This window comes from Malurus melanocephalus, unplaced genomic scaffold (assembly GCF_030028575.1).
Source record: "Malurus melanocephalus ecotype Western Australia unplaced genomic scaffold, MMel_1.1 scaffold_35, whole genome shotgun sequence".
Classification (NCBI taxonomy): domain Eukaryota; kingdom Metazoa; phylum Chordata; class Aves; order Passeriformes; family Maluridae; genus Malurus; species Malurus melanocephalus.
In genome coordinates this window covers 2955367-2979967 of record NW_026623267.1, presented here as the reverse complement: position 1 = coordinate 2979967, position 24601 = coordinate 2955367, and the positions used below count along the sequence as shown (strand labels likewise).

The window sequence follows — 24601 nt, the reverse complement described above, 5'->3', positions numbered from 1 at the left end:
TTTTTTTTTTTAATGCAGAGCTGCAAAACGTACATGATCCTATGAAGCCAATGTAAATAGTCCTGGACTTTCTAGTTCGTTGTCCAGGGTAACTCTGATCCTATGTTCACATTCCAGACGCTATTTTTCTGAAAATTTAGTCAGAGCTTTTTTTCTTTCATATATTCTCTCCGTGTTGTAAATATCATTGCTCGAGATCAAATCCTCCAGGAGTCTTTAAAAAACTAAGTTGAGCACCTGAAATCTTGCAAGGTTGGTTTTCCAGCCTCTAATATTTAAGTACCCTTAAAGTTTGGACTTCAGAACTGGAACCACTAATTTAAGAGTAGCTTTAATATGTAATCTTGAAGCAGCAAGAGGATTTCTTTCTTTCATTGGTCAGTACAGGGTGTGCATTTTATGACATGAGGGTTTTTTTTTTTTGGTTTTTGGGTTTTTTTTGTTGGTTTTTTTTTTGCTGCAGCACTGTTCTGAGAACTGATGTTGCTATTTGTGACTGCTTCTTAGTGCCTCTTGATGGCTTGTCAGTGTTGTTCCAAATACAGCCTGGTATATTTTCTATATTATGCTACTGGTTCCCAGATAGATATGGATATAGATATACCCACACTTTTTATTTTTATTACTTTTCTTTTTATTACTTAAATTAAAAAGCCTGAAATACTCATGCTGTCCTTGCAGAGTCTTCTGCAGACAAAACCTACCATTCTCTACTTCAATTAAACTGTTAACAGTATTGGACCAAAACTGATTCCTTCAGGACTTAGTTGGAAAAAGTTACACTGCTTTATAAGTTACCATTATTGACTTCATTTTGAGATTGAACAAATTTGTCATTGAGCAAATCTTTGATCTGCCTGAGATGCATCCTATTATAAGTATGTGATATATGATATTAATGAAATATTACAACACACAAATTTCTCCAATTCTTGTGTTATGCTTGTCCCATTTTATGCTGTTAATATTTTTTTTGTAAACTTGAAAAACTGAGGTCTTCTGCGGTTACAAAAGAAAAAGTTTCCCTACTGGTACCTTAATCCTTTCATACAAGTCAAATACTAATAGATAGCTCAGGTGATGTGATTCTCATAATGCGTTAGGAAGTGCTGATTTTAAATTATATATTCTTTGCACATGAACATAATTTTACTTACTTATACTTAGCGTGTTAACATGAGTATATTGATAATTTGGAATATGCTCCCTGTTTGTTCTATAGTGTAGCATGGTGAGTCATGAATGTTGCCTTCCTTTTTTTASTTGGCAACTTCGGTGCTTTTTATCAGTCTTCATCGTTTTTCATTTATGCACATGCAGAGTAGTTGGAAGAACTATCACTCAGCGTCCTTGAGAAGCTGTGTCTTTGAATTGTGATTCTAAATCTGCTATATTCCAGTACTGTTTGCCTCTTGTAATCTCTGGGATTCTTGTCTGGACCTGCTCTCTTCTTCTTTGGTCTGGGTTTTTTTCATGCTGCTGCATCTGAAAGTGACAGCAACTTTTTCTGATCTGCTGTGTCTCCAAAATGGATCCCAAGCAGCAWGATAAAAACAGACTTTTGGCATTTGGGTTTTGTCATTGTGATTAGTGCASAATGATACAGACATCATCTTACTTAACTGTGGAATAGATTATGGGCAGCGCATCTAAAATACGATGTGATTTTAGACTGAAAAGTTCAAACAACTTGTTACTGAGCATATCCAAATCATTTTTCTAGAAGCTTGATGAGGATTGGCARTGGAAGTTGTTCACGGTGATGGCAACTCCTATGATCTATTTCCATTCTGGATATTTTTAATATGGAAGAGCAATGGTCTTTTCCTGTCAGGCTCATTCTTAACAATGTATAATATGCTTTTAGGGATGTTTTCAARGGATTTTAAGTGATTCATCTAGAAGCTGGAAAATTTCAGCTTGATATATTAAAATATTGGCAAAATAGCAAGTTATTTTAGAGAAGACATTGGAAAGGGAAACTTTCAGGTATACGAATATCTCTATAAATAGATAGTAAGGTTGATTTTTAATTTTTTTTTTCACTCTCCCTTTGTTCTCCTTGCTGGTAATGGAGATATGAATTAAAAAATTGCACTTTAACATGCTGTGAATTACAAATAATTTTTCTTTTTGTATTTTCTGTGTCTAAAAGTTTTCGTACTTAATACTGACCTTCTTGGCTACCTAAGCACATGGCTGGCTCATGTTCTGCTGCTGTCGACCAGCATCTCCARCTCCTTTTCCACTGGGCAGYTTTRYARCTACTCTGCCCCAGCCTGTAGCTCTGCATGGGGATTTTGTGGCCAAAAYGCAGGACCCATCCCTTGGCCCTGTTGAATCTCATATAGTTGGCCTCAGYCCATTGATCCAGATAYAATTTGAAACARGTCTTAAATAACTGAAATAATTTTCCTCCCAATAGCTGGTATGRAACAGGACAATTACAAAATCTGTTACTCAAATATAGAAGGAAATTAAAGAACTAATCGGAAAATAGTTTCTGAGCATCCTCAATAGAATTTATTGCATTACAATTCCCATCTGTAATATGTCATATTATTTCTGTCCTGTCTGTCAGACTCACTTGAGGTGACATAGGTCTCACTTGTGGACCAAGTTTACAGAGAATTTTCATATATTAAACCCTATGATGACTTTGAGCTACTGATGTGATGGCATCAAGAAAAAGGCAGTTTGACTTTTAAGCTATTTTGTACAAGGTAATTTATAAAGCTAAGGAAATATTAATACTACTTTACAAGGTACTGCTGAAAAATCAGGAGTACTAGGAAGAGTTTGTCCATGCAGAAGAGTAAGTAAAATCAAAACTCTGAGACGTGTAGGAAGGCTCAGCTAAGATGATTGGGAAGGCCTATTTTATGTGATGACTTCAGAAGAGCTTGCCTTGTTTAGTCCAGCAAGATGAGGGCTGAGGAGGAGTATGATTGCTTTCTGTAAATACATCAAGGGAGTAAGTGCTGAGGGAGGGGGGAGCAGGGAGAGAAGAATTGTGCTGTTAAATCTAAAAGATAATGTTGTCAGAGAAACAAATGTACATAAACTCTGAGTAAACTGGAAATTAGGRGATGGAGTCTCAAAATCAGCTGAGCCTTCTTGTAATACTAGGGGGGAATGAGATGGATCTTTCTTAATTTATGCTGAAGATGTTTTGATGAGCTTGTKGTATAGTAGAGGAATAGACTTCACATGATTATGTATTCTCACGACCTTAAACAGTTATGGGAGCCTGTAGCAAAGAAGAAAGAAAAAAGAAAGTAATAGTATTGAAGAGTCCTATTTTTCTTCTTCTTCTGGTTTTTAATTATTTATTTTATTTGCAACCCCTTTAAGCGTTGGATTTCTAAAGGACAACACTTGCTCTTTCTGGATTTATCAATATTAGCAAAAAAAAAAAAAGAACATTTACATAAAAAATTACTGGTTGTTGATGCATTAGCCAAGTAGTTTTCAGCTTTCCTCTCACACTGAAGTAAATCCAAAGAGCTAGCAACATTATAAAATGATAAATCATCTGTAGAGACTGTATTCTGTGATTTTTTTTTTTTCTGGAGTAAAGAATATGTGAATGTGTATGAGACATGYTATTCCTCACAACAGGTTTGAAGAAAAGGCAAGCTCCCATAATTGGCAAAACTGGTAAATGTTGATAAATCTCATCAAATCATTGCCTTGTRTTTCTACTCTCTGAAATGGTATAAAAGTGCTGGGTGAGGGGTTAGATCTCCATGTTCCTTCATTCCTGTAYTTTTATTTGTTAAATAGTACTGATTGCTACAGTTATCTTGCCAGGAGTACCTGGTGAGATGTGAAGCTTTTCATTTGGGGAGTTTCTGTGCCAGGAACACTTCCAATAATTWAAAAAATTCCTATATCAGCATCTGTCAGCCAAGGGAAAGCAGCTATTAAAATCTCTGCAGAACCTTACCTGTCATTGTTCCACTGGTACCATGAAAATCTAACTGTGAAGGGTTMATGTTTCATTGTTTTATTTCTTTCCATTATATACATAATTGTGTTTGCAGATTATAAAAGGTATGTATAATCAGGGTCATCTAAAATATTTAATGTTTGCTTTTTTTAGTTTTACAAATTACGTGTTTCACTTTCTTTTTTTGAAGACCACACGTTTATGTCATCACATGAGCAAAAATTAAAAAATCTCAGAATGTCATGTCTTTCCTCTGTGCTCACAGGCTTCCTCTGTGYCTTCAAAGAGGATTCTCTCTAGCACCAAACAGCAGGATTAAACCTGAAAACTAAGCAGATACAGAGAAACAATAAGTGAGAAGGGAAATGAATTCTCATAGGGTAGAGGGAAAATAATAGGGCTGAAATGTTTTGATACTGTTGGTCTTTTACTTAGCTCTAGACCTACTTTGAAATAGCAGCAAGGATGCAAATYAACTTCTCATGCTTAAAGGAGAAAATGAAAGCAAATGTTACTGAAAGAGTTCAGAAAGAAGTGATCTATCAGAAAAATTAATTGYATAAAATGAGCCACTTAGAAAACCATCTTTTACTTTGTCTATAAATACATTTGTAGTCTGCACTTCTCATAATAAGTGTAAGCAATTTTATACATTGAAAAATTCTGACCCAGCTGTTCTACTGTAACCAGGCTTCAGCAAAGTGCTTTTTCATGGCTCAACAGGATGACTTTGGTGTTTAAAAGAGGCAAATTTCAAATAAGATCTAAAATATACTTTTTGTGCTTACGCTTATTGTTGCTGTGCTGTTGAGTGTGTGCATGATCTGTTAGTTCTTAGCTAAATGGGTGAGGTTTTGCAGAACTATATTCTTTGATATAGAAATAAACAGAACCAACAGAATTGGATTTCTTTTCTCTTAATATTGTTTTGTTCCCTTTTGTTTTCAGGTGAGTATATTTTGAGTCACTACATTTTTTTCATGTTACTGTCTCTTATCTATATGGAATCCATCTTTGCTATGATTTTTGTCAAGGTTCCCTTCTGAACGGTGCAGCTGGTTCATGGTATTTAATGTGGCAGAGAGCCTAGAGGACATGGGGTCAAGACCCTGTTGTATTAGGTGCTGCCTGAGGATTTTGAATAGCTATGTCCCTGTCTCAGAGACCTCACACTTGGGGTTGGGCTTTTTGCTTTAAAGAGGCTGAACCCCTTTTAGGAAAAGGGGAAATAGTGTCACCATGCAACTCTTTCCTACAGCAGCAGGGCTAGTCATTTAATATCTWGATTTATAGCAGAGTTGTAATCTAAATAGGAAGCAGGTGGAGTTACAACTGGGTACAGTACTTTGGATATTAATGGCTTGGCTTGGCAGTGGAATTCTAAAGCTGTATATACTTTTTCTGTTTTAATTATGCATTCATTAAAAGCTTTTATACCCAACAGAATAAAGTAAATATTGTTTGATCTCCGTAGTGTGCTCCCAGACTGTAGATTTGCACAGCAGGGTCTTGATAATCTGAATAAATTGTATTTCCCCAAGGAGTTTATCTTTCGAATAAGGTCATAAAGAAATGCATTCTTTCCCCTTAGTTCTCCTTGTGCTTTTTCTGCTATTTATAACACAGAGCACAGGAATAGAGGTATATTGTAGTCTGCTGTGTACTTGGTTATGATTAACTCTAATTTATCAATCTGTTACATSCTTTTCTGTGGCTTGTGCAAGGCAATTATTCTTTAAAGTACGAGCGAATAAAGATGGTTTTGGAAGCAATTTAAACACAATGTTTATATCTATATTTCCTGTTTGACAATTTATCATATCTCTGTATTAAAATACACCTCTGTATCAAAATATGCACACTGTCRCATCATTTATTTTGAATATTTAATATTGTCATTTTTCAGGTACATTTGTTTGTAGAGAGTGTTTTCTTTTATGAGGCTTTTAAATGTCAGCTCATTGTTGAATTGGTTGGGCATCTAAAGGTTGATGCTACTGAATCAGAAGACCACTAGTGTGGAACAATGGATTCCCTTACCTCAGTGGGGCAATGCGCACTAAGTAGGATGCATAGGCTCTAAGGTAATTTCTTATTTCTGATAAATAAATTGGCCAATTTACTAAATTGGTTTGAGTTTGCTGTGAGATTTCAGAACTATTTCAGCTTCAGTTTTAAGTGCTGTATTTATAATTTTATACGTATTTTCTTAGTCTGAATGTGTTTCAGCAGTGTGACGTACATCATATTAGARCAGATAGGATCACTACCTTTCCCTAATTCTCTTCACCTCTTAGTGGCAGTTCTGCTTGTGTTCATATTTCATCCTTCAGTTAAAAAAGATAAGTGGCATATACTTAAAAGTTTATGAAAAAGGGGGTTAAAAGTTTCAATAATTTACATAAGCCTGATTTGTATTGCAGTTTTTCAAAGAACATGTACTGCAATACAGTACCAGAAGAAAGTTGCATGCTACTTCAGAAATTTGTAGTTGCTCAGTTAACACAATATRATGAAATCTATGGAAATCAGAGACTGACAGTACTCACGACCACACCTAAGTTTCCTATTTAGTAACCTATTTCCACATTTATCCAAGTTTTTAATTCCATTAAGAGTTTAGTGTGAAAAATCTATTCAAATCAGACTGACTTGCAACTAACTTACATATTCCATTTTAGTCTATTTCTCAAAGTCTTGCCACTTATAAAGAGCAAAGTTTTACAGTCCGGGTTATACATTGAGTAATCTCAGTGTAACATTTTTGCCCTCTAGGATCATGACTGAGATAGTAGTATACKGTAAAATCTTGATTTTAATTTGTAAAAGATAATGCACTACTTGCCTCTTTGTGAAATATAAACTTGTAGATCAACTCTAACCTTACAAGACCAGAAATGAATGTTACTGATTCCAGGCCAAGGCCACTTTTAATGAAACACACTTTCAGTATTCATCAAGAAGTAAACTGTAAGTTCAACAGGTAGCTAACAACCTATGTTAGGAAGGATCAGAAATCATCTGAAACTTAGCAATGAAAATGAGTAAACACATAACCCTGATAATAAATAAATAAACTCACATACATAAATAAACATGTGAAATAAGTTATTACATGCAGTATCCTGAATAAACAACTGGTGAGATTTTATTTATACATCCATAAGCACATTTGGCCTCTTCAGCTGTAAGACAGCTTTCATTAAAACAACTTCAATTGCTGCTGATTTGAGGGGATAGGGGAGTTTGGAGGATCATGAAAAATATCAAAACGAAAAATGAAGGCTTACCAGTGTTCAGATTTCACTGAAGATGTGATTATTTTTCAGAGCTAGATTGCACTTGTGTGACTCATTACTGTTTCTCTTTAATAAGGAAGGCTTTTGTTATCTCCAATACTGTCCTCTTCTGAACTCTGTTAAAAATCACCTCTCCTTCTCAACTGACACTTTGTGGATTTGGTCTGGCATGTATTTTAGTGGGGCTGTTGATCCTCAGCTCACAGTGCTTGATTATTTATTTAATTATTTTGTCCCTAGACGTAGCCATTGACTACAAAAGAGCTCAGTAAATACACACTGAACTCTTCTAAATTTCTTTCTGGCATTTGGGATTTATTCAGTCAGTGTGTTATTTGAAAAGATAGTTTTCTGATCCAGGGACAATAAACTGTTGTTGTTGCTTGTCAAATACTGTGATGTGTGCTTTGATTAGACTCCTGTATGTTGATGCCACCATTGCATGGCCATCGCAGGCGTGGTGTTGTGAGGTAACATCTGTGATCTGAAGATATTAAATCACCAAGCAAGCACATTGGCCAAATCCTTCTCATGCAAAATTCATTATTTTCTCTTTCTTTCTGCTACTGCAGATTTTTCCTTACCTCCTCTGTTAGTGTGAGAAGGAGCTGATACTAGAGTAACTGTGACTTTTGGGATGATGGCTGTTAGTGCTTGTTCMGGCAATGTAAAAAACTTTTCTTTGTTCTTCCAAGAAAACCAAGTGAAACTCTTATGCAGCAGTCTAAGTAGATAACGAGTAGGATTTATCTTTAATGTACAACTCTGCTAGGGAAAGTGCACTGGAAGATTATGTAACAAGCAGAAGCCTCCACAGGAATTTGATTCCATTTCCTCCTAGTACCGACTCTTATAAGCAGGTAAAAAAAAAATTCTTTCTCCACTCTCCATTGCATATGCATAAACAGCTCCACAGTCATTGGGACAGGCACCCAATTCACACGTTCAAGATGTAGTCCATAAAACATTCCAAAAAAMCCCCTCTTCGCACTTTCCCATCTTCCCTGTTGCTCTGCTCTATCTGCCAGCCGTGCAGCTCATTTGACATTTACAAGATTTCTTGTCAGTTTCATTTGGTGCTGCCATTCCATCCAGCAGAGCAGTGAAAGTGAAATTGACTTAATTTAGTCTGTTTCTCTTCCTTGCTCCAGTCCCCGTGTTAACTCACCAGCAAAGTGAGACTGACGAGGCTCCTTGTCATTCTCACACATGGGGCTGGTCAAGGAGAAGGCGCCTGATAGGGAGCAATGCGGTAAATTGGAAGATGAAAACCGGGATTGCGGAGGAGAGGGGAAGAGAGGTGTGAGCATGCAGCAAGAGCAGAGAAAACGGGTAAACATTAGTATTTCCCAGGTGCCCTAGGTACTTTTCTCTAATGCAGGTGAATTCTTGACTTCTTCCCAGAAGGGAACAGCGTGGTCTAGAACAGCAGTAGCTGTCCAGATACTGATTTATGAGGGATGCCAAGTTGAAAACATTAGCCCATAAATACAGGTCATCTGTTAGCAGGATGGAAAAAGCTTCCTGCCTTGAGTTACTGTAGCTTTTGTCTCTTTGGATTTTCAGCTACTAGCAGGAGGGGGAGAAAGAGTAGGAGGCCAGCATCCACTGTAGGTTGATTCCAGTGGTTGGAGAAATAAAAAGGAGTTCATTTGTTCAATGAAGAAAAATTTATACATAATAAAATAATAAAATGTAGCTCAGCATCTTTTATTTTGTAAGGTTTCATAGAACTAAAAGTTGTGCTACACARGTGCTCTAGTTCAATCAAAACAGTAAATAATGAACAAACAATTGCTTTGTAACAAACCATTGTAGTTAAGAAATACATTTTTTAAATCCACTTGTTAGCTCCTGTGAGCTCTTGACATACAGTGTAAATTATGCTGGTTTATTATATTATGTACTAATCCATATTTCTTACAGATGCTTTGTGCATATATATTACCTTAGAAGTTGCAATATAAATTAGTTCTATCATATATATTTGCATAYACACTGGTAACACATATGCATTTTGAATGAGACTGTGTTAATTAACTGCAAGTTATATTGCGTTCCTTCCACAGCTCCAAAAGAATAACCTTTTTTCATTATCTGAGCCCTGTGGATTTTTATATTCTTTGTTTTGTGTTTGGGGTTTTTTTGTGACGTGTATTTTGTTTGCTTCATCCATTTAGGAATTAAATAGTTTTAATTATTTGGACCTGTACAAGCTTGCGGATCTCTTCAACCTCACTTTGTTGGAGAACGCAGTCATTGGCTTYTTAGTAAAACATCTCTCTGAGCTATTGAAGAGTCATCCTGAAGAAGTTCTGGCACTCCCATACTGTCTTCTTCGAGAGGTTTTTAAAAGCGATAGACTCACTTCGCTCAGTGAAGAACAAATCTGGCAGGTAAGGAGATTGGTGAACAACCAGAATGTGTGATACTCTATAAACCATAGCAGTAATCTGTTGTTTTGAATCCCTGGAGCAATCTTGAGGGAGAATAAGCACTTGAGTAAAAACTGTGAATAACAACTGTGGGTAATTCCTAAATGGAATTCTAAAAATGTTGTGTTGTGTTAATGCAATTACTTTGTTTGAAAGAGAAATTTGTCATGCTGCTTAACTTATGCTACTTAAATACAGCCAGAGATTTTCCTCCAGATCCGGCTTTTTTTGGTGGGAAGAGATGGCTGATCCTTGCAACTCAATTATCGTTGCCTCTGATGCAGTTAGTGCCATGAGTCTGGTGTCAAACCTGCTTCTGCAGTCTCTCTCATTCACTTCAGACAAATTTAGCTGTATAACTTCAATAATCATTGAAATTGTTTGGACCACCACAGCTGACTTTGCCTGAAGCAAAGGAGAGAATCATCACACAGGCAGCTCTGCTCAGAGATGAGTGGAGTCTTCAGTGGAAGGTTTGTGGCAAAAAGCTGGAAATCACTTCCTTAAAAAAAMTGGATCTAGCATAGGACCAGGTTGCTAGCCATAAAGTATTAACAAGATAAAAGCATTATATTGTGACCTTTGGTGAGTATRTGTTGGGAGGAAAACTAATGTGAAAAAAAAACCACATAGCCTGTTAAGAGAATCACAAAAATTAACCCAAAATCTCTCCTTGGAATTTTTCCCATCATATGTCTGTAAAAATTCACTATAAGGAAGGAAGGCATTATTAGGGAAATCTCTATAATATTGATTACCCAAAGACTTTTTCTGGCTTCTTTGTGCTGTCATATTTAAGAGAGGAGAGTATTTTCATGTGTTTCAAGGTAGAATGTAACTTGCTGAAAAGAAACATGTGCATTCCTTTTAGGAAATGGGTTATATTGGTCCAACAGAGAAGACAGTGATTCAGAAGACTGAATTATAGGTCAATCCCAGTAACTTATCTACTTAACTTTTGGGTTATTCTAAGGAAATGCTTACATTTAGATGCCATCATTTTCTCAAAGTGTAAAGTGTGTATTCATCTGTGGGAGGCTTCATGTTCTGTGGATGGATAATGTCATGCAGGAATAAAATATTTATTCTCTAAAAAATTAAAAAGTCAGGTTAAGTTCTTCAAATTTGAAAACCAGTATGAAGATGTAACATAACATTTCAGTATGGTAATAGGTATATTTTTTTTTCTAATGTTTTGAGGCTTTAGATTATGGAGTATTTTACAAAGACAGTATTTTCTGTAAATACCAAAATAAAATTAGACCTTTTCCTGTCCTAGCCTCTGGAGGATGTCTGTACAACAGAACCTGCACTACACTACACCTGATGATGAGTTGGGTTTGGTTTAGGTTTTTAAGGCACACTACTCTGGAGTCCTAACCCATATTCCCTTCATCAGAAGCAGGTTTTGATGTGTAAGTTTATGCGTGGAGCATGGATGATTGACTGATTGGGCTTCGTCAGCATTTCTCTGCAGGGTCAGTGGAATTCCCTAGCTCCATGCTTGGGTATACTTTTGCTAGAAGAGTTTCTGTAGAAAACCACCCAAGTATAACTTAATACTCGCTCAGTCGTGAGTAAGCACATCCCAAGTAATGTGCCTTCTGTAACCTGTTATAATGATGTTTGGGAGGTGGGAGTTTTTAAATCCTCTCTCACTGTCCTGTCCTGCAAGAAAGACTCAGACTCAGAAATAATTTTCTTAATTGTGTGCACTGCACTCAATGAACACTTCATGAAGCAAATATAACAAAGCCACCGTTTCTGTTGTGGGGTCATACTGGGGAGAGATACTTATAGRTAATATGCTGCTTTCTGAGTGGCAACAAACTCCACACTGTCCATTTAAGTGTTATCATAATTGCCTCTCTAAAGGTTACTAATGCTGTTCTGAAGCATTTTTTTAAAACTAGTTTTCTGCTGCAGGCTAAACGTGCATGCATCTTTTTAATTCAGTTTGTGCAACCAGGAATAAACATATATTTATAAATATTCCAGGTTTCCAGAATGGATTAAAAGACACATAAATATTTACCAATTTGGACATTCAGAAAGCAATAAGAAACTGGTTTTTTGCTTTATCTTAGTAAATAAGTAATTCCCTCATAGTCAACCCAATAGAAGAAAATCAAATCAGACCAGCTATATTGCCTCAAGTGTAGTTAAGTTCATCATTTTTGCTAAGGTTATAGTGGTAATGCAATATACCATGGAAGAATCTAATATTCAGCCCAGGGTGAAGATTGGGTATGCCAGCGGATTAGTGTCAGGGTGCTTTATGGAAGTGAAACTTGATGGACAGGCTGGAGACAGATCTACAGAATCTCATTAAATTGCTGAATTGTTCATTACTGAGCACTCTCACTGTAATAAAGTGCTCATTGACTTTGACAAATCCCCATCCCATGTCTTAAGGAAGAACAGCAAAGCAAGAGGTGTTGGGGAAGCTGGAGGAAATTGGCACAAAGTGGGGCAGATAATAGAAAAGCTGATGGGGGGATGGTACAATTTGATTTATCTGTCTTACCTGTGACTAGTGTGGCCTCTGCACACACACATGCCTGTTTGTCACAGCAATAAGAACTCAGTATGTCCCCAAGGCACCTTTGCTACTAGGGCCACCATGAAGCTCTAAGAACTATTTAAAGCTTCCCTCAGAGAACCTCTGGAAAGGGTGCCACTGACTCCAGAGCACAATTATTTACACCAGTTTGTAGTCCCAATGTCCACTGGGTGATTTGATCCTAATGCACATTAAGATTAGGGCAGTTATTTTAATGTGTCAAAATGTGTACGTGGAATGGTACTTGAATATGATTGAAACTGAAGTGACTGTACTTTTTGCCTGTCATACTTTAGATATTTTAGGCTACCAGTTCATAACAGGCCAGTTCTAGTGAGTATGGAGRAATATAACTGTGAACAAACCAAGTCTGAGAATGTTAAACAGTAATAGTAATGTCAGYGTGCCAGGATATGAATTAATGTAGAGTACTGCAGTAATTCCTGTTGATTTTTCAGACTCTTTGGCTTGATGAATCTTATTTTAAGTGGAGACAATTGACTAAGACTATAGTGATGTATTTCTTAAAACAAGTAAGAAACAAAAAGCCCACCAGAAAGCCTGTGTAGGCTGTGAAATTGAGGCAATTTATGAGCCTCCACCATCAGGGTTTTTTTAGGTAAGCCAAGTCAGTAATAATGATGATTAGTTGATGTAAGATTTGTTTTCATGTTGAGTTTTTACATTTTRTTAGCATGTGAGATTATGAAATATTATATGTAAGAAATTTGTTATTTGTCAGCTGCATTGAAATGTGTAAAGTTARGGCAGTGAAATGGAAGAAAGGATTAAATTTTAAAAATGAAGAAAACAAAGGAAGAATCCTAAGAAGGTGGAGAAGAAGCTATTTTTTTTTTCATTTTTCTTCTTCGTCATGACCTATGCTGCTCCCTTCTTTTTTTTCCACAGGTAGCAGTCATGACAAGGACATAAATGTCTAGTTTATCATGAAATGAAAAGTGAATMTTTTCATAATTGACCATTAAAAGGAAGATTCATTGGCTGTACTTTAAGGAAGCAGGTGAATTCTTACCCATGATAATTGAAAAAGTAACCAACCCTGTAAGATGGAACACGTTGCCAGAGAAATATAGCAATAGAGGGTTTGTTTTTGGAACTTTAGCAAGTAGAAAGCAAGCCAAAGATTTAAGTAAAAAATTACTGTTAGCTTTAGTTATGATAAAGTTATGCCTTATCTTTGTTATTAGAAACTTGAGKGGCTTAAATATTCATATTTCAAAGWTCATACCAATAGTTACAGGTAGAAATATTTGCTGGATCATTCTGTCTCCCTGCAGTAGATGGGTCAAATGGTTCTCTATTAAACATGGCACTTGATCCAAGGTGAACTCTCAAATCATATTTGGAAAAGAATCTTAGTGTGGGATCAGTATAGATTAGTTTYTTCATCTCTGCTACTATTTAAGTAGGTTGTTAAAGGATACATATAATTTTTAAACAGCTAACATTAAGATCAGATCAGTTTTAGTATTTGTCAATATTTCTTCCGAAGCAAAGGTTAGAGGTTTTTCCTTGGTTTTCTTTGGTTTGTTTGTTTGTTTKTKKKWRKSWMTYTSTTYWTTTTYTTYYTTTTTTTACTTTGCCAAGCAACTTGGTTTCTTGATAATCAACTGATAAGCAAACATTCTAGGAAAAATTGGTAGATACAACTGCATGAGTAGTTCATTCAGCCAGAAAGCATGCAAATGCRTTGAGCCTTTTCCAGGGCTAGTCTCCTAAGACTTTCCAGCCCTGTTAAATTCCTTATGTGTAAGTTGTGAGCTTGTGTTCATAAAGTATGTGTTCCATGTGTGAAAGTGTAGTGCCAGTTATTGACTTTATCCCTGCGGATGCGCAAAACCAATGTTTGGTCCCTGTGTTAGAGAAGTGCCTTTGCTTGAATAAATAGAAAAACAAAAGACAGGAAGACTGCAGKGTTAAAGATCAATAGGAGTTTTTAATGTATCTTTTATAAAAACAAGAAGTGTACAAAGTTTYCTTATTACAGTCCTGTTTATCCTTTTCTGTGCCCTGTTCTCAACAGCTTTTTTTTACACTTGAGCTCCRTTTTGAATTTCCTGATTGTGGAGGGCCAAAATTATTCTTCAGCAGAAATCCCRCAGTTCAGTGCTGTAGGAAATTGTGTGGTATACACATTGTGGCAGCCTGTTATGATGGAACAGTTCTGTGATGATGACAGGTCCAAAGACATCTTCCATACATCTCCAGTGATGCACWCATTTACCTATGCAGAGCAGCAGTTTCTAAAGTGGGTTGTTATGTTCTGGTACAAGTTTGCCTCTCCTTCAGAGCAGTCCTTGATTTTTTTCTTGGTTTTTTTTTTCTGTCAGTCTTTTGGTATTGCAGAGMAATTTTTAATATGGAGAGAGCAAAAATCATTTTTCTCAGGGGTATGTATATGTTTTAATAAAAGGTGGCCTAAGTGCCTTGCTAAATGTGAGCTTAAGTTTTACTGTCAAACAAGTAACGACATAAAATATAAGTGAAGGAAAGCATCGCAGTAATCAATGTTGTGTTTAAGCAGTATATTAGCCTCTCRCTGTTCAAGAAATAAGCTTAAGTGCTCTCTTGGGCAATAAGTRAAACAATGTCTAGTCTAATGCTTGTTCCTAGTGAATATTTACCCTAAGCAGAAAACTACAGTTCTAAAATGTGGCTGTCAGCCTCTCATCAAGAAAGGCATAAGAGAGAAATAGTTCATATCAAGGCTGAAGTGAATTGGTGAGTCTAAATGGGAAAATTAAAATATTGCTCRTGCATCTTTTTCTTTTGCCTCCCTTTTTGTACCATTTCCATGAATAGTGTACATGGAAGTGTCAGAGAGCCAGCCATGAGTCCCAGTATCCAGTGTCCTAAATCTGTGATGGTTGCACTGTCTGTATCATGACTAGCTGCAAGCAAAATCACACAGTTACCCTCAAATAAAAGTGTAATGAAAACATAACTGTGATAGGCTGCAGGTTTSCTTTACTAATCCTCATAAACTATCGGTATCTGATCCGAAATAACTCTGTGCAGTGGTGTATTCCTTACAGTGTCTCCACACATTCCTTAGTGTCTCCACACTGTGTGGGATTAATTTGTCTAATTATAGGTATGTGCAGTGTTTTTGGTAGAACAGCCATGATATATAGGCCAAGCTGGTAGTTGTGGCCCAGGATCTTCAGGGAGATTGGTGTGCAGTGGAATTGCAGAATGGACGGGTTCATGCAGGATGCAATGGATCAGGCAGTGGAACCTCTCACTGTTCTGCTGCTGTGCTCAGGTCACACACTGTTTCCCTGATACAATTCCTGTATCATTTATAATAGTAATGGCATTTTGACTTACAGGAAAATGAATGTTGCATCTGTTGGCACTGTTCCCTTATTTTATGGAACACCTTTCCCCTTTGTCTGCTTTGGCTTAATTCAAATGAACACTTAATCTTATCCTTTGCAGGATAATATCTTGTGAACTTTAGATATGCTTTTATTCTGAACTTTTAAAAGTTTCAGACTCCTGTTTTTCGAATGTTAGCTAATATTGTTACTGTTGTTTATCAAGTATAACAGTATGGGAAGCAATTTTCTATGTTTAAACTGGGTTTATGTTAGGAGYAACTGTGTGTTCTTCTAATTTTCTTTTTGATACATGCCAGTTCCAATCAGAAAACTTGAATTTAGGTCCCTTCTTTAGCTAAGCAGTGAGTGTGCATTTTGATTTAGAAATTCAGAAAAGGACGCCAAGGTGTCCACACAGCAAGACTTTGTATTACTGCATTCTACGTTTGAGTTTATCTGTTGTGGTGGGGTTTGTGTTACGCTCTTTGTGGCTCAGATCTGTTGAAGAGTAACTGAAGTATAATTGTATTAATATACAAACATGTATCGTTATGTAAAAAAAAAAAGTTGCTGGAACTGTTATGAGAGCCAGGTTTGGTCGGAAATATACATTAATTTTTAAGTTATAGAAAATAACTTAAAGYCTAAAATGCACAGAGATCATGGATGATCAAATATGGCAGTCTGTTGTTACTATCTTAGTTGATGTTTTCCATTCAGGGCTATAAATGCTGGTAATCTTTACTCTTTCAAAATCTTAGTAAGGCTGTTTAACTTGTTTCCAGTGGAATTAAGCTTGTGAAAAATGATAGGAAATTGGAAACTCTTCGGAGAATTCCCAGCTCTGCATTTCAACAAATTTTCCTTTTGGAGCTGATAGAAGCATTACTTTTATTTGTAACCCCAAAGCCAAAGAAGGTGGTGGAATAAAATTGAATTCCAGGTTTTCTGCAACCATACACATTGGCATCAATGTGTTAAGATATCCAGAATCTAGTTTTGGGGTTARGCACCCAAAGTGTGCTGTGTCAGATGTAGTAAAGTCACACTTGTATGTCCAGACCTGGTAAAAAGTGTGTTTTTAGCATGGCTGCTGAGATCTCTTTAGCTGTTGCCCCAAGCCATCATTCCTGCCCCAGGATCAGGACACTGGTGGCTCCAGGAGGAGGCAAGGAGTTAGAAAAGCAGTGGCACTCCTGCACATCCTTGCTTCCTCCAACTGGGACACCCTTGGCAGCTTCCAGATGAGCAGGTGAGCTGCAGAGCTGGGGGTTTCCTTACATTGTGACAAAGGGCTCCTTATTCTCCTTTGATCAYTTTGGACTCCCTCGTGCCAGGGAGAAATGGAAGAAATTACGACAAATACACTTGTCAAAAAGATCTTAAGAAGCTTTACTGTGAAGYGGCTTCCAAGCTAGAGGTCTATGTGGGATAGTAATGACAGATGGAAAGATCACAGTCTCKGAAGTGAAAATCTGAAAAAATCTGAAAGCTGAAGAGCTTTCAAAGTGTTCCTTTAGGGTGGAGCCTATTTTAACATTTGTGTGAAACTGTATAGGTTGTAGTTTTACAAGGTTTATCTTCTAGCAATTGCAGCTATTTCAGTTTGCTTTAGGTATTATTTAGTCAGTTTAAATAATAAATATATGCTTGTTTTAATCTTGTAGTAGGGAAGTTCTGACATTCCCAATTCATTAGATATGTTTGGGATCTCAAATGTGATTACAAATGTTGTAAATGGTTGTCACTTYTTAAAAGAAATAGCTTTCTTAGAACAATTAGTTGATTTTGAAAAAATAATACATGACTCATTTTTAAGCAGTGAGATATTCTGAAGTGCATCATGGGGATTAAATCAAATAAAATTGTCTGAGAGAGTGGGGGTTGTTCAGCCTGGAAAAGAGAAAGCTTTGGGAAGACCTCATAGGAGCCTTCCAGTGTCTAAGAGAGCCTACAAGAAAGATGGAGACAGACATTTTGCAAGGACATTCAGTGATAGGAGAAGGGGAATATGGCTTTAAACTGAAAAAGGGATGGGTTTGGATTAGATATACGGAAGAAATTCTTTATTGTGAGGGAGGTAAGGTGCTGGAACAGGTGGCCCAGAGAAGCTGTGGGTGTCCTATCCCTGGAAGTGTTCAAGGCCAGGTTGGATGGGGCTTTGAGCATTTTGGTCTAAGGGACACTGTCCATGATGGGAGGTTGGAATAGGTGATCTTTAAAGTCCCTTCCAGCCCAAGCCATTCTGTGATTTTGGTTGGAAAATCCGATGTCTGTGGTTTTGTAGTAACACAGTGTGTTGAAAGCATGCATATTTATAAACCAGCTRAGGAAAGCATGTACTTTGAAGTACRTTTTTCTGTGTGACCAAAGATATTAATGACATACAAGTCCTGTGTAGCTGTTGTAAAGATTATTATAGAAAATGATACATTTTTATGTGATTTGTTGCATTTGCCTATTAAATCCCTAGAAAATTATACCCTAACAATAGGGAAGAAAGGAATGGGAATCCTTTTACATTCAAGAACCATTTAGACTAATTTGCACAGAGCTGAATTGCATTTTTATAGAATTTTGTCAATTTTGTGCCTATTTCATTTTCTAACAGTTTTTACTGATKAAAGCTTGTAGATTCTTGTCTCTGTAGTGAGCTGCTATACTTCTAAAATATATTGCAGAGGGAAAAATAACAAGAGAGGAATAGCAATAAAAACAGTGTGTATCAGATGGTGAAAAATTGCCTTTTTCACTTATTAATTATGTTCCAGCAACTTATTTTAGTGCTACATGTGGCTGTATAAAGTTTCAATGCATTTGATGTCAGCCTGAACATTTTCTCTAAAAATAAAAATGAGCAGTTCTAGATTTTGAAATTATGGCTACTGGAGGGAGGTCCTTTTCTGCCTCTCATGTTCTCTGTCCTTACTCTGTTTCAGAAAACATAAATGCTGTCRTAAACCCTAATCTCCTTAAACTGAAATCAAATCACAGTTAAGAGACCTAGTTAAACAGCTGTGTTTATGAAGAGATAAGCTTCTTATCTTTGCAGCTTCAGAAAAACTTGCCAGATACAAAGCACCTAGCAAAGTTGGTTTTACCATCACAACAAATGATGGAGGATTCAAACTTGAGCATTTTGTGATGCATTTAAAAATGGATGGCAATAACTTTTTACCTCAGAGCTTCTTGCCATTTGATTCAGTTATTAAAGARAGGCAGGTTTTTGGGACCTGTGAAGCTACATTTTAGAAATGTTTGTAATGAGATTTCCTTCTCCTTTCTAGTTCTTTATGGCTGGACTTTTTTCAAGGGAGTGAAATTGTGTCTCTGGAAAAAGTGAGATTGAGTCTCTGGATGCCGTGTTTTGGATTTGGTTTTACTGCTTTGCTTTGCTCTGGTTTTATTTGCTTTGATTTGTCACCCTCCACACTCCTTTCTGATGATCTTGTTAAAACAAAATTTGCCTTGATTGCAGGAGTAAGTGGAGCCTTTCCAGTGTGAGCATTCCCAGCCCATTTATTTTATGTGTGTAGACTCCCAGGTGTGACAGTCATGGCAGTGCTTGGAAAGCAGAGTGGCTGTGAGCAGTGGGGTTGCTGTAAAGTCTTTTGCAGCAGGAGCTACACACAAGCTCACAGAGCTTTTAAACACACTCCTGTATGTTTGAAATGTCACTAAAGGGGTTGCACTGGGCCTTGCTTGCCCCTTTTGTCATAGAGGAAGAACCAGTTAGGTGCAGGAAGCACATTTGCAAATCTGCCTTGGTAGAGAGGCTCTAATGACTGTAGAGGGAACTCCTGCATGGTTTGAGGACCTGGTTGCACAAGAGCAGCCTTCTCTTGAAGCACACTGTGGGACAGTTTTGTCTTTGCTGCTCCAAGGATGAGAGAGGATGCAGTGTTTATTGCCTGTGTGGAGATGCACTTTTCAGCTGTAAAAATGTTTCGACTACTTTTGACAGATGATTCTTAGGGGACTGTTTTGTCCTCAGTTTCACATATCACCATCTCACCAGACTTTGTTCTGTAGCCTGAGCATCAAAGTTCCCACAGGATTTTTTGTAGTGGAGTAAAGAGACTCAGTTGGACAGATGGAGGGGACAGAAGATTTTGATTGAGACACCTAATTTTTCTCTTAGTTCTCATTTTGAGAAAGTGGTTGAAATCTAAACTTCTCTCAGGGAAGCCTGAGTTTTACTGCTTATAAATTGCTTTTAGATACTTGGAAGGAAAGTGCTGTATAATTTTGAAGTTCAGATTCCCCAGAAGGTGTAAAATGGCAAGCTTTCATGAGCTGTGATAATTTACAACAGCTGAGAGTTTACCTTCTGTCTGTACCTTACTTCACTTTGAGCAGTAAATGAGAAGTTCAGTTTTTCTATTATAGCAACTCTTTGCTTTRAAATGATTCATTTATGTGATTCCTTGCCATATTTAATATTATATATTAATGTAGTAGTTCAGCTGGCCATTTGTAAAGCTGATCTGTGATCCTAGTAATTTTATTTTAACTCTAAAAAGATGGAATATCTTTTTTGAGTTTAGTCTTTGTCTTCTAGGGCAACATCTTACTCTCATTGCCAGTACATACAAGAAATAGAGAAGTTGTGTAAAATAAGTGAATRCAATTCTGAAAGCATACATTCTGTTCTTTACTGCTATTATAAAACTGGCTTTTTTTCTACGTACTTCATAGGAAACACATATATAAAAAAAAATGAAACTAACTCTGCCTTTTCCACAACCCTTTTTCAKAAAATGGTGTCYCTTTTTAGAAGACCACTGTAATTAYGTAGCACCAGGGAAGAARCAAGCTTACAGTAAAGCACTGAAMTGACAATGCAAGGGACTGTAGGTGGTTGGTGGAGAGTTTGGATAAAGAATTTCTTTCTCACATTGTGTGGATATTGTGTGGAAACAATAATTAAAAATTTCTGAGATGGAAATATAAGTGTTAAAACCATTACTACTGGAGATGAGTACTGGTTATGAGTAAGAAATCTGCCAAAGATCTGTAGGTTGTGTTATCCTCCTTGCACCTATTGTGCAGGACAATATTTTTGTCTAGCAGCAATTGCTGATGGATGCTTTACAGCTGAAATGCTTTAAGAAGACAGATCTTATCAGCACTTGAGAAAAATGGAGAAGTATTTTTGATACATTGTGTTTCACTTTAATGCCATTAATTTTTATAAATATTAATAATACAGCTGCATAATCTACCTCTGCTTTAATTACAGCATAATATCATGAAACACATCATTTTTGGTGTTAGAGACTTCAACTAATAACTCTGCTTGCTGCAATGTTTTCCAGCTGAAAGATCAAAATCAAATTTCTGCCTCTTTCAAAGTGGCTTACAGAGTGCAGGGCTCATGTTCTGAAAGTTGCAGGTTGTTATCTTGACATCACACAGATCCCAAACSAGCAACCCAGCCAAGAGATGTAGCATCTCTTATTTAGCAGACCAAGAGTTCCCTGAGTCCTACTTTGGACAAATCCACTGCAGCTTTTGCAGAGCCTCATCAGAGGTCAGGGGGATATACTCTAACAAGTGCTTTCACTCCCAAGAGATAATGAACCTTGGTGTTCTCTAATCTTCCTTTGGGGCTGTGTATTTCCTGAAGTCAACTCATTTTGGCTTTCCTCTTTATTGCCTGAGCCAATCCCTCAGTCCTCCAAGCCATGTCCATCTGTGAAGCTGGGAGTCTGACTGCCTCACAGTGATTCTGTTTGGGTCTGGAAGTATGCGTGTTTTGTCTTTCCTGCCAGCTGTAATCTCGGGCTTCAATTTGGGAATGCACTTCAGGGGCTCCCATGTACACAGTGCCAGTGCCACTGCTAAAGCAGAGGTCTAACACTAGGGTGGGGTTGGCTGGGTAGGAGTTGGGGACAAACAGCAGAATGACAGGACCTCTGAATATGTGCAGTGATCCCTTGTGGTGGGGAAATGTGAAYGTGAGACACTGCTATTTGTGTAGAGAAATATTTGCTTTGGAGTCTTCTTTCTGCTGCATCCAACAAAACACATSTTGGCAGCTTCCCAAACTCTTACTTCTCTTCTTCACTGGTTTCTGAGGAATGTTTTGGGTTCATTCCCAAGAATTCACTATATATATATATATATATATATAGATATATATATATATATATCATAAACAGTTGGGGTGTTTCACCTTTCCTGCCATTTCAGATATTAAGCTCAGCTGTCAGCTGAGTGGAAGCATTGCGGGGAAGTACTTCTTGCCAAATCGCTGACAGACTGGGCAACTTTGGTCATGCTTCTTTTATCTAGAACTTGGAGCTAATATATCTTACTTGGGCTGGCTTGATGTCTTCATACTCTCTAGTATGAATAGTAAGATTTCCTCACTATACAAATGAAAGAGAGCCTTTCAGCCTCCTTACATGAACAGTAGACTTAAATAATTGTAAATGGCATCCTGTGTGTCAGTAAGGATGGGCAAGCCTGCTCACAGCTTCTTCTGCTGAGGGCACTTCCACTTAGGTGAATGTTCTACTTACAGTCCCAAACTTTCAAGGGAATAAAACTTCCATTCTGTAGTGTGAGAAGAGATGCAGGACATAAAATTTCTTCAAAGCCTTTGGTGTTTGGATCAAACTTTACTATCCAYCCCCACTCCAAACAAATCTTAATCTTGGCTTCTAGGCTGCTCTGCTTCTTTTGTTTTGATATTCTTGACTTGAACATTGGTATGAATTTTGTAATGCTAGGCAAACCAGAGACTATTTGATGATGACCAAAATTACAGAACAAAAGATATACCACTCACCACTTGAAATACTTGCTACTTTCAGAGGTACAATTCAATTAGATTCTTTTTATTTGTCTCACCTTCCTTACAGCAGCCTTGTGAGGAGRGGAAGCCAAGTGGCAGGAGCAGGGTGAGTCTGGAGAGGAAGCTGAGGGGGTGCAGGAAACTTGAATCTTTCATTCTTTCCAAATTTTGCACAAGCAACCCCTACATTTTTTTCCTTTTTTTTTCCCCCTGTTCATTTGTGAGACACCCTGAATCAGTGCTGATGAGTAAGCTAAGAAACACCTAGTGGGATTGATTAATTTTCTATCCTTTAAAATGTGGGAATGAACAGCCCAACCCACCAGAAAACTAAATATTGATGCTGTCAGTGGCATGATAATTGGTCTCTGCTTTCATCTCCAAACAAACCCTTGCTTGGATTCTATTATTCATTCAAAGAGGAAAAGGGTTATTAATGCAGTGTTCTTTAATTTATTTTTTTCTTTTGTGTGTGTGTGTGAGAGAGAGAACAGGAGAGCAATAATACAATAAATATATTGGCTAAGAGAAAACATTTGCAAGAGATCCCTGCCCATTTTTTTTAATCTTCTCTTATCATGAAGAATGTGAGCTGTGATAAATTGTTCTGCTAATCAAACAGCACTGAAAGGTTAGGTCATTGGAAGTCTTTAGTCATTTTGTGCTTTTCAAGAGTGAATTTGTTAAAATTATGCTGAATACCCACTTAAAGCCCGGGCTGAAAACCCTACCTGTGTTTTATAACTCTGCACTGTCAGAACCCATAATAAGTCAAACATTCTTTCAGAGGTACTCATAAGGGAGAAAAAACCCTGTAAATKTAAGAGTAATTTCAGATTGTAAATGAAAAAGAGAGGCACGACTGTTCATTTGCACCAATCATGCCTTCCTTTCATCTGCTCTGATTAGGCCTGGTGCGGTTTCATCAAACTACTCCATCACTGAGCTGTCACTCCAGTCGTCTGTTGATTGAAAACAATCAGGGCTCTGATGGCACAATTATTCTGACCCTTTAACTAGAGGCTGCTGTGATAATGAAAGGTTGATTATGATAGTTTGTGCCTCTTTCAGTTTGCCAAGAAGGTTAATTTGGGCATCAGACGGATGTTTAATGGGCGCTTGCTGGCTACACTGAGGTAAATGAGAACGTGCAGTCTTCGATATTGCACGGATATAGTTTGGCTGTCAATCATTGTCATTTTGAGTTTGTGCCTCACACTCTGGAAATCACATTTTATTTTTTCCTTGGGATTTAATTTATTCTGTGCCCTGAGGAAGTTCTTTCACTCTGTGACCTTCACAGTAGCTTTCTCTGTCTTTTTTCGCTTCCCTCACATGGAGCCCAAAGGCATAATACATCTAGAGGAACGTTTTTCTTTCATTTTTCGCATTTAAAAAAAAAAAAAAAAAAAAAATTTAAAATCCCTAGAAAAAAACCCAAAAACCAAAAAAAACCCAAAACCACAAAAAAAATTACAAAAAAACCTCACGATGCCTTTTTTTTGGGGGGAGGAAAGGGATGAGCATCCTGTGCAATAATTCCATGGTTCATATGGACCAATTCCAAGTTCCTCCTTGGCTTCACCACACCCAGGGGTGAAATCACCCCGTGTCCCTCAGTGAATTCACCCTCTCAGCCTGGTTCTGCTCTCAGAATTTGGGGTGAGCACTCCCTGATTTTTCCAAGGTTCTGGGTGCTCTCACAGCTCAATCCTTTCACACAAACACGGCAGCAATTTGTGAGATGTCACTGTCCCTACACTGACACCTCACAAATCCCTCACATCACCCCCTTGGAGCCCGATCCGTCAGGAATTCCTGATAAATTGTCACTTTGCAGCAGATAAACGCAGCCATCACTTCAGCACCTGCCCCGGCAGCAAAAGGTGTTTAATTCTGAGCCTAAGAGCAAGCAAAGCTGGGCCTTGGGGGGGTTWAACAGATTTAGGAGCCTCAGCTCTGTCTGTTATTATTTAGATCTGYCCCTTTTCCTTCTGAGAGATTTTCATAGCCGCCTTTAAATCTCCAAACGCACAAAAAAAAATCAAAATAAAATCAAATAAAAATGAAGAATTCCCTCTGCATTGAGAGTTTATCCAGACTCTCAGRCATTTGCATACATAAGGTGAGAATCTTTGGGGATGGATTGCCTGCATCCAATACCTGGGGGCATTTCTGTGCAGAAAATATCCAAAAGGGGTGAAAT

General features: G+C 37.3%; 1 protein-coding gene across 1 annotated transcript in view; it reads left to right on the top strand.

The window, feature by feature from the left end:
- The window catches only part of KLHL32 (kelch like family member 32), a 93048-nt gene that overhangs the window by 43462 nt on the left and 24985 nt on the right, over positions 1–24601 (top strand). The window contains exon 6 of the mRNA XM_057364108.1: positions 9432–9647. Coding sequence (XP_057220091.1) covers positions 9432–9647 — 216 coding nt within the window. The remainder of the gene's footprint in view (positions 1–9431; positions 9648–24601) is intronic.